Source organism: Cetorhinus maximus, unplaced genomic scaffold (assembly GCF_964194155.1).
Source record: "Cetorhinus maximus unplaced genomic scaffold, sCetMax3.hap1.1 HAP1_SCAFFOLD_483, whole genome shotgun sequence".
Lineage (NCBI taxonomy): Eukaryota > Metazoa > Chordata > Chondrichthyes > Lamniformes > Cetorhinidae > Cetorhinus > Cetorhinus maximus.
The window spans coordinates 242,376-254,551 of NW_027596425.1; the positions used below are offsets into that span (position 1 = coordinate 242,376).

Genomic DNA, 12,176 nt, shown 5'->3' on the forward strand with positions numbered 1-12,176 from the left:
GGGATTAGTGAACCAGATGGGGTTTTTATGACAATCCATGATGGTTGCCCTGGTCACCATCGCTGAGACTAGCTTTTCAATTCCAGATTTTATTAATTAATTGACTTTAAATCCCACCAGCCGCCGTGGTGGGGTTTGAACCCACGTCCCCAGACGTGTTCTGGGCCAGGGATTACTAGCCCAGTCACATTACCACCACACCACCATCGTCCCCACCTTCAAGGTGCAACCCACTAGTGTGGGCTTTTCAAATTGACCCCACCAAATATCTCCGAGTAAATGCCACCTAATCCATACCCATTTCTTGCCCCTGTGCAGGAGGTCGGTGCACCCAGGGGACAAATCCCAGGATGACGACAATCCAAACTCTGATCATGGTCCATCTCCTCTCCCTGGGCTGGTCCGGTCCGTATTACTACAGGTCACAAGGTGGTCGCAGCAACGAGGAGTACAGATACCACGTCCGGGGTGATCAAGGTAATTCTCCAATCCCCTGTCCACGTCTCCCTCTGCTGGAGAAACAGGAGGTCAGCGCCAACAACTCCTGTCAGAGACGCAGGGAGGTGAGCGTCTGAGGGTGAGAGTCGGAAACGTGGACAATTTCATCACCGTGCGCAACTCCAGCCAAAATTGGTGAGGAGATCATGAAACACCTGCCCTGCGAGTGTGTAATGGGGACAGTGCAGAGGGAGCTTTACTTTGCATCTAATCCCGTGCTGTACCTGTGCTGGGAGTGTTTGATGGGGACAGTGTAGAGGGAGCTTTACTCTGTATCTTAACCCCGTGCTGTACCTGTCCTGGGAGTGTTTGATGTGGACAGTGTAGAGGGAGCTTTACTCTGTATCTAACCCTGTGCTGTACCTGTCCAGGGAGTGTTTGATGGGGACAGTGTAGAGGGAGCTTTACTCTGTATCTAACCCTGTGCTGTACCTGTCCAGGGAGTGTTTGATGGGGACAGTGTAGAGGGAGCTTTACTCTGTATCTAACCCTGTGCTGTACCTGTCCAGGGAGTGTTTGATGTGGACAGTGTAGAGGGAGCTTTACTCTGTATCTATCACCGTGCTGTACCTGTCCTGGGAGTGTTTGATGGGGACAGTGTAGAGGGAGCTTTACTCTGTATCTAACCCCGTGCTGTACCTGTGCTGGGAGTGTTTGATGGGGACAGTGTAGAGGGAGCTTTACTCTGTATCTAACCCCGTGCTGTACCTGTCCTGGGAGTGTTTGATGGGGACAGTGTAGAGGGAGCTTTACTCTGTATCTAACCCCGTGCTGTCCCTGTCCTGGGAGTGTTTGATGGGGACAGTGTAGAGGGAGCTTTACTCTGTATCTATCACCGTGCTGTACCTGTCCTGTGAGCGTTTGATGTGGACAGTGTAGAGGGAGTTTTACTTAGTATCTAACCCCATGCTGTACCTGTCCTGGGAGTGTTTGATGGGGACAGTGTAGAGGGAGCTTTACGCTGTATGTAACCCTGTGCTATACCTGTCCTGGGAGTGTTTGATAGGGATGGTGTAAAGGGAGCTTTAATCTGTATCTAACCCCGTGCTGTACTTGTCCTGGGAGTGTTTGATGGGAACAGTGTAGAGGGAGCTTTACTCTGTATCTAACCCTGTGTTGTACCTGTCCAGGGAGTGTTTGATGTGGACAGTGTAGAGGGAGCTTTACTCTGTATCTATCACCGTGCTGTACCTGTCCTGGGAGTGTTTGATGGGGACAGTGTAGAGGGAGCTTTACTCTGTATCTAACCCCGTGCTGTACGTGTCCTGCGAGTGTTTTACGGGGATAGTGGAGAGGGAGCACTAATCCGTATCTAACTCTGTGCTGTACCTGTCCTGGGAGTGTTTGATGGAGACACTGGAGAAGGAGCTTTACGCTGTATGTAACCCTGTGCTATACCTGTCCTGGGATTCTGTTTGATGGGTACATTGTAGAGGGTGCTTTACTCTTTATGTAACTCCGTGCTGTACGTGTCCTGGGAGTGTTTTACGGGGAGAGTGTAGCGGGAGCTCTACTCTGTATCTAACCCTGTGCTGTACCTGTCCTGGGAGTGTTCGATGGGGACAGTGTGGAGGGAGCATTACTGTGTATGTAACCCCGCGCTGTACCTGTCCTGGGAGTGTTTGATCGGGACAGTGTAGAAGGAACTTTACACTGTATGTAACCCTGTGCTGCACCTGTCCTAGGAGTGTTTGATGGGGACAGTGTAGAAGGAACTTTACGCTGTATGTAACCCTGTGCTGCACCTGTCCTGGGAGTGTTTGATGGAGACAGTGGAGAGGGAGCTTTATGCTGTATGTACCCCTGTGCTATACCTGCCCTGGTGTCTGTTTGATGGGTACATTGTAGATGGAGCTTTACTCTTTATGTAACTCCGTGCTGTACGTGTCCTGGGAGTGTTTTACGGGGACAGTGTAGAGGGAGCTTTAATCTGTATCTAACTCCGTGCTGTACCTGTCCTGGGAGTGTTTGAGGGGGACAGTGTAGAGGGAGCTTTATGCTGCATGTAACCCTGTGCTATACCTGTCCTGGGAGAGTTTGATGGGGATGGTGTCAAGGGAGTTTTATGCTTTATCTAACCTCGTGCTGTACTTGTCCTGGGAGTGTTTGATGGGGACAGTGTAGAGGGAGCTCTACTCTGTATCTAACCCTGTGCTGTACCTGTCCTGGGAGTGTTTGATGGGGACAGCGTAGAGGGAGATTTCCTCTGTATGTAACCCCGTGCTGTACGTGTCCTGGGAGTGTTTGATGGGGACAGTGTAGCGGGAGCTCTACTCTGTATCTAACCCTGTGCTATACCTGCCCTGGGAGTGTTTGAGGGGGACAGTGTGGAGGGAGCATTACTGTGTATGTAACCCCGTGCTGTACCTGTCCTGGGAGTGTTCGATCATGACAGTGTAGACGGAGCTTTACTCTGTATGTAACCCCATGCTGTACCTGCCCTGCGAGTGTTTGATGGGGACAGTGTAGAGGGAGCTTTAATCTGTATCTCACCCCGTGCTGTACCTGTCATGGGAGTGTTTGATCAGGACAGTGTAGACGGAGCTTTACTCTGTACCTAACCCCGTGCTGTACCTGTCCTGGGAGTGATTGATGGGGACAGTGCAGAGGCAGCTTTACTCTGTATCTATCACCATCCTGTACCTGCCCTGGGAGAGTTTGATGGGGACAGTGTAGAAGGAACTTTATGCTGTATGTAACTCTGTGCTTTACCTGTTCTGGGAGTGTTTGTTGGGTCAGTGTAGAGGGAGCTTTACTCTGTATGTAACCCCATGCGGTGCATGTCCTGGGAGTGTTTGATGGAGACGGTGTAGAGGGAGCTCTACTCTGTATCTCACCCAGTGCTGTACCTGTTCTGGGAGTGTTTGATGGGGACAGTGTAGAGGGAGCTTTATGCTGTATGTAACCCTGTGCTATACCTGTCCTGTGAGCGTTTGATGGGGACAGTGTAGAGGGAGCTTTACTCTGTATCTAGCCCCGTGCTGTACCTGTGCTGGGAGTGTTTGATGGGGACAGTGTAGAGGGAGTTTTACTCTGTATCTATCACCGTGCTGTACCTGTCCTGTGAGCGTTTGATGGGGACAGTGTAGAGGGAGCTTTACTTTGTATCTAACTCCATGCTGTACTTGTCCTGGGAGTGTTTGATGGAGACAGTGTGGAGGGAGCATTACTGTGTATCTAACCCCGTGCTGTACCTCTCCTGGGAGTTTTGTATGTGGAAAGTGTAGAGGGAGCTTTACTCTGTATCTAACCCCGTGCTGTACCTGTCCTGGGAGAGTTAGACGGGGATATTGTAGAGGGAGCTTTAGTCTGTATATAACCCCATGCTGTTCCTGTGCTGGGAGTGTTTGATGGGGACAGTGTAGAGGGAGCTTTACTCTGTATCTAACCACGTGCTGTACCTGTCCTGGGAGTGTTTGATGGGGACAGTGTAGAGGGAGCTTTACTATGCATCTAAACCCGTGCTGTACCTGTCCTGGGGAGTGTTTGATGGGGACAGTGTAGGGGCAGCTTTATGCTGTATCTATCACCGTGCTGTACCTGTCCTGTGAGCGTTTGATGCGGTCAGTGTAGAGGGAGCTTTACTTTGTATCTAACCCTGTGCTGCATCTGTCCTGTGAGTGTTTGATGGGGACAGCGTAGAGGGAATTCTACTCTGTATCTAACCTCATGCTGTACTTGTCCTGGGAGTGTTTGATGGGGAAAGTGTAGCGGGAGCTTTACGCTGTATGTAACCCTGTGCTATACCTGTCCTGGGAGTGTTTGATAGGGATGGTGTAAAGGGAGCTTTAATCTGTATCTAACCCCATGCTGTACCTGCTCTGGGAGTGTTTGATGGGGACAGTGTAGCGGGAGCTCTACTCTGTATCTAACCCTGTGTTGTACCTGTCCTGGGAGTGTTTGATGGGGACAGCGTAGAGGGAGATTTCCACTGTATGTAACCCCGTGCTGTTCCTGTCCTGGGAGTGTTTTACGGGGACAGTGTAGAGGGAGCATTAATCTGTATCTAACTCCGTGCTGTACCTGTCCTGGGAGTGTTTGATGGAGACAGTGGAGCGGTAGCTTTACGCTGTATGTAGCCCTGTGCTATACCTGCCCTGGGAGTCTGTTTGATGGGTACATTGTAGAGGGAGCTTTACTCTTTATGTAACTCCGTGCTGTACGTGTCCTGGGAGTATTTACGGGGACAGTGGAGATGGAGCTTTAATCTGTATCTAACTCCGTGCTGTACCTGTCCTGGGAGAGTTTGATGGGGACAGTGTAGAGGGAGCTTTATGCTGTAAGTAACCCTGTGCTATACCGGTCCTGGGAGTGTTTGATGGGGATGGTGTCAAGGGAGCTTTATGCTTTATCTAACCTCGTGCTGTACTTGTCCTGGGAGTGTTTGATGGGGACAGTGTAGAGGGAGCTCTACTCTGTATCAAACGCTGTGCTGTACCTGTCCTGGGAGTGTTTGAGGGGGACAGTGTGGAGGGAGCATTACTGTGTATGTAACCCCATGCTGTACCTGCCCTGCGAGTGTTTGACGGGGACAGTGTAAAGGGAGCTTTACTCTGTATCTAACCGCGTGCTGCACCTGTGCTGGGAGTGTATGATGCGGACAGTGTAGATGGAGCTTTACTCTGTATCTAACCCCATGCTGTACCTGTCCTGGGAGTGTTTGATGGGGACAGTGCAGAGGCAGCTTTACTCTGTATCTATCACCATCCTGTACCTGCCCTGGGAGAGTTTGATGGGGAAAGTGTAGAAGGAACTTTATGCTGTATGTAACTCTGTGCTGTACCTGTCCTGGGAGTGTTTGTTGGGTCAGTGTAGAGGGAGCTTTGCTCTGTATGTAACCCCGTGCTGTACCTGTCTGGGAGTGTTTGATGGGGACAGTGTAGAGGGAGCTTTACGCTGTATGTAACCCTGTGCTATACCTGTCCTGTGAGCGTTTAATGGGGACAGTGTAGAGGGAGCTTTACTCTGTATCTAACCCCGTGCTGTGCCTGTGCTGGAGGTGTTTGATGGGGACAGTGTAGAGGGAGTTTTACTCTGTATCTATCACCGTGCTGTACCTGTCCTGTGAACGTTTGATGGGGACAGTGTAGAGGGAGCTTTACTTTGTATCTAACTCCATGCTGTACTTGTCCTGGGAGTGTTTGATGGAGACAGTGTGGAGGGAGCATTACTGTGTATCTAACCCTGTGCTGTACTTGTTCTGGGAGTGTTTGATGGGGACAGTGTAGAGGTAGCCTTCCTCTGTATCTAACCCCGTGCTGTACCTCTCCTGGGAGTGTTTGATGGGGACAGTGTAGAGGGAGCTTTACTCTGTATCTAACCGCGTGCTGCAGCTGTCCTGGGAGTGATTGATGGGGACAGTGTAGAGGGAGCTTTAATCTGTATCTCACCCCATGCTGTACCTGTCATGGGAGTGTTTGATCGGGACAGTGTAGACGGAGCTTTACTCTGTATCTAACCCCGTGCTGTACCTGTGCTGGGAGTGTTTGATGGGGACAGTGTAGAGGGAGCTTTACTCTGTATCTTAACCCCGTGCTGTACCTGTCCTGGGAGTGTTTGATGTGGACAGTGTAGAGGGAGCTTTACTCTGTATCTAACCCTGTGCTGTACCTGTCCAGGGAGTGTTTGATGGGGACAGTGTAGAGGGAGCTTTACTCTGTATCTAACCCTGTGCTGTACCTGTCCAGGGAGTGTTTGATGGGGACAGTGTAGAGGGAGCTTTACTCTGTATCTAACCCTGTGCTGTACCTGTCCAGGGAGTGTTTGATGTGGACAGTGTAGAGGGAGCTTTACTCTGTATCTATCACCGTGCTGTACCTGTCCTGGGAGTGTTTGATGGGGACAGTGTAGAGGGAGCTTTACTCTGTATCTAACCCCGTGCTGTACCTGTGCTGGGAGTGTTTGATGGGGACAGTGTAGAGGGAGCTTTACTCTGTATCTAACCCCGTGCTGTACCTGTCCTGGGAGTGTTTGATGGGGACAGTGTAGAGGGAGCTTTACTCTGTATCTAACCCCGTGCTGTCCCTGTCCTGGGAGTGTTTGATGGGGACAGTGTAGAGGGAGCTTTACTCTGTATCTATCACCGTGCTGTACCTGTCCTGTGAGCGTTTGATGTGGACAGTGTAGAGGGAGTTTTACTTAGTATCTAACCCCATGCTGTACCTGTCCTGGGAGTGTTTGATGGGGACAGTGTAGAGGGAGCTTTACGCTGTATGTAACCCTGTGCTATACCTGTCCTGGGAGTGTTTGATAGGGATGGTGTAAAGGGAGCTTTAATCTGTATCTAACCCCGTGCTGTACTTGTCCTGGGAGTGTTTGATGGGAACAGTGTAGAGGGAGCTTTACTCTGTATCTAACCCTGTGTTGTACCTGTCCAGGGAGTGTTTGATGTGGACAGTGTAGAGGGAGCTTTACTCTGTATCTATCACCGTGCTGTACCTGTCCTGGGAGTGTTTGATGGGGACAGTGTAGAGGGAGCTTTACTCTGTATCTAACCCCGTGCTGTACGTGTCCTGCGAGTGTTTTACGGGGATAGTGGAGAGGGAGCACTAATCCGTATCTAACTCTGTGCTGTACCTGTCCTGGGAGTGTTTGATGGAGACACTGGAGAAGGAGCTTTACGCTGTATGTAACCCTGTGCTATACCTGTCCTGGGATTCTGTTTGATGGGTACATTGTAGAGGGTGCTTTACTCTTTATGTAACTCCGTGCTGTACGTGTCCTGGGAGTGTTTTACGGGGAGAGTGTAGCGGGAGCTCTACTCTGTATCTAACCCTGTGCTGTACCTGTCCTGGGAGTGTTCGATGGGGACAGTGTGGAGGGAGCATTACTGTGTATGTAACCCCGCGCTGTACCTGTCCTGGGAGTGTTTGATCGGGACAGTGTAGAAGGAACTTTACACTGTATGTAACCCTGTGCTGCACCTGTCCTAGGAGTGTTTGATGGGGACAGTGTAGAAGGAACTTTACGCTGTATGTAACCCTGTGCTGCACCTGTCCTGGGAGTGTTTGATGGAGACAGTGGAGAGGGAGCTTTATGCTGTATGTACCCCTGTGCTATACCTGCCCTGGTGTCTGTTTGATGGGTACATTGTAGATGGAGCTTTACTCTTTATGTAACTCCGTGCTGTACGTGTCCTGGGAGTGTTTTACGGGGACAGTGTAGAGGGAGCTTTAATCTGTATCTAACTCCGTGCTGTACCTGTCCTGGGAGTGTTTGAGGGGGACAGTGTAGAGGGAGCTTTATGCTGCATGTAACCCTGTGCTATACCTGTCCTGGGAGAGTTTGATGGGGATGGTGTCAAGGGAGTTTTATGCTTTATCTAACCTCGTGCTGTACTTGTCCTGGGAGTGTTTGATGGGGACAGTGTAGAGGGAGCTCTACTCTGTATCTAACCCTGTGCTGTACCTGTCCTGGGAGTGTTTGATGGGGACAGCGTAGAGGGAGATTTCCTCTGTATGTAACCCCGTGCTGTACGTGTCCTGGGAGTGTTTGATGGGGACAGTGTAGCGGGAGCTCTACTCTGTATCTAACCCTGTGCTATACCTGCCCTGGGAGTGTTTGAGGGGGACAGTGTGGAGGGAGCATTACTGTGTATGTAACCCCGTGCTGTACCTGTCCTGGGAGTGTTCGATCATGACAGTGTAGACGGAGCTTTACTCTGTATGTAACCCCATGCTGTACCTGCCCTGCGAGTGTTTGATGGGGACAGTGTAGAGGGAGCTTTAATCTGTATCTCACCCCGTGCTGTACCTGTCATGGGAGTGTTTGATCAGGACAGTGTAGACGGAGCTTTACTCTGTACCTAACCCCGTGCTGTACCTGTCCTGGGAGTGATTGATGGGGACAGTGCAGAGGCAGCTTTACTCTGTATCTATCACCATCCTGTACCTGCCCTGGGAGAGTTTGATGGGGACAGTGTAGAAGGAACTTTATGCTGTATGTAACTCTGTGCTTTACCTGTTCTGGGAGTGTTTGTTGGGTCAGTGTAGAGGGAGCTTTACTCTGTATGTAACCCCATGCGGTGCATGTCCTGGGAGTGTTTGATGGAGACGGTGTAGAGGGAGCTCTACTCTGTATCTCACCCAGTGCTGTACCTGTTCTGGGAGTGTTTGATGGGGACAGTGTAGAGGGAGCTTTATGCTGTATGTAACCCTGTGCTATACCTGTCCTGTGAGCGTTTGATGGGGACAGTGTAGAGGGAGCTTTACTCTGTATCTAGCCCCGTGCTGTACCTGTGCTGGGAGTGTTTGATGGGGACAGTGTAGAGGGAGTTTTACTCTGTATCTATCACCGTGCTGTACCTGTCCTGTGAGCGTTTGATGGGGACAGTGTAGAGGGAGCTTTACTTTGTATCTAACTCCATGCTGTACTTGTCCTGGGAGTGTTTGATGGAGACAGTGTGGAGGGAGCATTACTGTGTATCTAACCCCGTGCTGTACCTCTCCTGGGAGTTTTGTATGTGGAAAGTGTAGAGGGAGCTTTACTCTGTATCTAACCCCGTGCTGTACCTGTCCTGGGAGAGTTAGACGGGGATATTGTAGAGGGAGCTTTAGTCTGTATATAACCCCATGCTGTTCCTGTGCTGGGAGTGTTTGATGGGGACAGTGTAGAGGGAGCTTTACTCTGTATCTAACCACGTGCTGTACCTGTCCTGGGAGTGTTTGATGGGGACAGTGTAGAGGGAGCTTTACTATGCATCTAAACCCGTGCTGTACCTGTCCTGGGGAGTGTTTGATGGGGACAGTGTAGGGGCAGCTTTACGCTGTATCTATCACCGTGCTGTACCTGTCCTGTGAGCGTTTGATGCGGTCAGTGTAGAGGGAGCTTTACTTTGTATCTAACCCTGTGCTGCATCTGTCCTGTGAGTGTTTGATGGGGACAGCGTAGAGGGAATTCTACTCTGTATCTAACCTCATGCTGTACTTGTCCTGGGAGTGTTTGATGGGGAAAGTGTAGCGGGAGCTTTACGCTGTATGTAACCCTGTGCTATACCTGTCCTGGGAGTGTTTGATAGGGATGGTGTAAAGGGAGCTTTAATCTGTATCTAACCCCATGCTGTACCTGCTCTGGGAGTGTTTGATGGGGACAGTGTAGCGGGAGCTCTACTCTGTATCTAACCCTGTGTTGTACCTGTCCTGGGAGTGTTTGATGGGGACAGCGTAGAGGGAGATTTCCACTGTATGTAACCCCGTGCTGTTCCTGTCCTGGGAGTGTTTTACGGGGACAGTGTAGAGGGAGCATTAATCTGTATCTAACTCCGTGCTGTACCTGTCCTGGGAGTGTTTGATGGAGACAGTGGAGCGGTAGCTTTACGCTGTATGTAGCCCTGTGCTATACCTGCCCTGGGAGTCTGTTTGATGGGTACATTGTAGAGGGAGCTTTACTCTTTATGTAACTCCGTGCTGTACGTGTCCTGGGAGTGTTTTACGGGGACAGTGTAGAGGGAGCTTTAATCTGTATCTAACTCCGTGCTGTACCTGTCCTGGGAGTGTTTGATGGGGACAGTGTAGAGGGAGCTTTATGCTGTATGTAACCCTGTGCTATACCTGTCCTGGGAGTGTTTGATGGGGATGGTGTCAAGGGAGCTTTATGCTTTATCTAACCTTGTGCTGTACTTGTCCTGGGAGTGTTTGATGGACAGTGTAGAGGGAGATCTACTCTGTATCTAACCCTGTGCTGTACCTGTCCTGGGAGTGTTTCATGGGGACAGTGTGGAGGGAGCATTACTGTGTGTGTAACCCCGTGCTGTACCTGTCCTGGGAGTGTTCGAACAGGACAGTGTAGACGGAGCTTTACTCTGTATGTAACCCAATGCTGTACGTGCCCTGCGAGTGTTTGACTGGGACAGTGTAGAGGGAGCTTTAATCTGTATTTCACCCCGTGCTGTACCTGTCATGGGAGTGTTTGATCGGGACAGTGTAGAGGGAGGTTTACTCTGTATCTAACCCCGTGATGTACCTGTGCTGGGAGTGTTTGACGGGGACAGTGCAGAGGGAGCTTTACTATGTATCTAACCCCATGCTGTACCTGTCCTGGGAGTGTTTGATTGGGGACAGTGTAGAGGGAGCTTTACTCTGTATCTAACCCCGTGCTGTACCTGTCCTGGGAGTGTTTGATGGGGACAGTGTAGAGGGAGCTTTACTCTGTATCTAACCTCGTGCTGTACCTGTCCTGGGAGTGTTTGATGGGGACAGTGTACAGGAAGCTTTACTCTGTATCTAACCCCGTGCTGTACCTCTCCTGGGAGTGTTTGACGGGGACAGTGCAGAGGGAGCTTTACTATGTATCTAACCCCATGCTGTACCTGTCCTGGGAGTGTTTGGTGGGGACAGTGTAGAGGGAGCTTTACACTGTATCTAACCCCGTGCTGTACCTGTCCTGGGAGTGTTTGATGGGGACAGTGTAGAGGGAGCTTTACTCTGTATCTAACCCCGTGCTGTACCTGTCCTGGGAGTGTTTGACGGGGACAGTGCAGAGGGAGCTTTAGTATGTATCTAACCCCATGCTGTACCTGTCCTGGGAGTGTTTGATGGGGACAGTGTAGAGGGAGCTTTACACTGTATCTAACCCCGTGCTGTACCTGCCCTGGGAGTGTTTGATGGGGACAGTGTAGAGGGAGCTTTACACTGTATCTAACGCCGTGCTGTACCTGTCCTGGGAGTGTTTGATGGGGACAGTGTAGAGGGAGCTTTACTCTGTATCTAACCCCGTGCTGTACCTGTCCTGGGAGTGTTTTATTGGGGACGGTGTAGAGGGAGCTTTACTCTGTATCTAACCCCGTGCTGTACCTGTCCTGGGAGTGTTTGATTGGGGATAGTGTAGAGGGAGCTTTACTCTGTATCTAACCCCGTGCTGTACCTGTCCTGGGAGTGTTTGATGGGGACAGTGTAGAGGAAGCTTTACTCTGTATCTAACCCCGTGCTGTACCTGCCCTGGGAGTGTTTGATGGGGACAGTGAAGAGGGAGCTTTACTCTGTATCTAACCCCGTGCTGTACCTGTTCTGGGAGTGATTGATGGGGACAGTGTAGAGGGAGCTTTACTCTGTATCTAACCCCGTGCGGTACCTGTCCTGGGAGTGTTTGATGGGGACAGTGTAGAGGGAGCTTTACTCTGTATCTAACCCCGTGCTGTACCTGTCCTGTGAGTGTTTGATGGGGACAGTGTAGAGGGAGCTTTACTCTGTATCTTACCCCTTGCTGTACCTGTCCTGGGAGTGTTTGATGGGGACAGTGTAGAGGGAGCTTTACTCTGTATCTAACCCCGTGCTGTACCTGTCCTGGGAGTGTTTGATGGGGACAGTGTAGAGGGAGCTTTACTCTGTATCTAACCCCGTGCTGTACCTGTCCTGGGAGTGTTTGATGGGGACAGTGTAGAGGGAGCTTTACTCTGTATCTAACCCCGTGCTGTACCTGTCCTGGGAGTGTTTGATGGGGACAGTGTAGAGGGAGCTTTACTCTGTATCTAACCCCGTGCTGTACCTGTCCTGGGAGTGTTTTATTGGGGACGGTGTAGAGGGAGCTTTACTCTGTATCTAACCCCGTGCTGTACCTGTCCTGGGAGTGTTTGATTGGGGATAGTGTAGAGGGAGCTTTACTCTGTATCTAACCCCGTGCTGTACCTGTCCTGGGAGTGTTTGATGGGGACAGTGTAGAGGAAGCTTTACTCTGTATCTAAC

General features: G+C 50.6%; 1 protein-coding gene across 1 annotated transcript in view; it reads left to right on the forward strand.

The window, feature by feature from the left end:
* Positions 1-322: 322 nt before the first annotated feature.
* The window catches only part of LOC144673821 (hyaluronan and proteoglycan link protein 2-like), a 28,204-nt gene continuing 16,350 nt past the window's right edge, over positions 323-12,176 (forward strand). Inside the window, exon 1 of the mRNA XM_078535470.1 lies at positions 323-477. Within this exon, the coding sequence (XP_078391596.1) occupies positions 351-477 (127 nt within the window). The 5' untranslated portion in view covers positions 323-350. The remainder of the gene's footprint in view (positions 478-12,176) is intronic.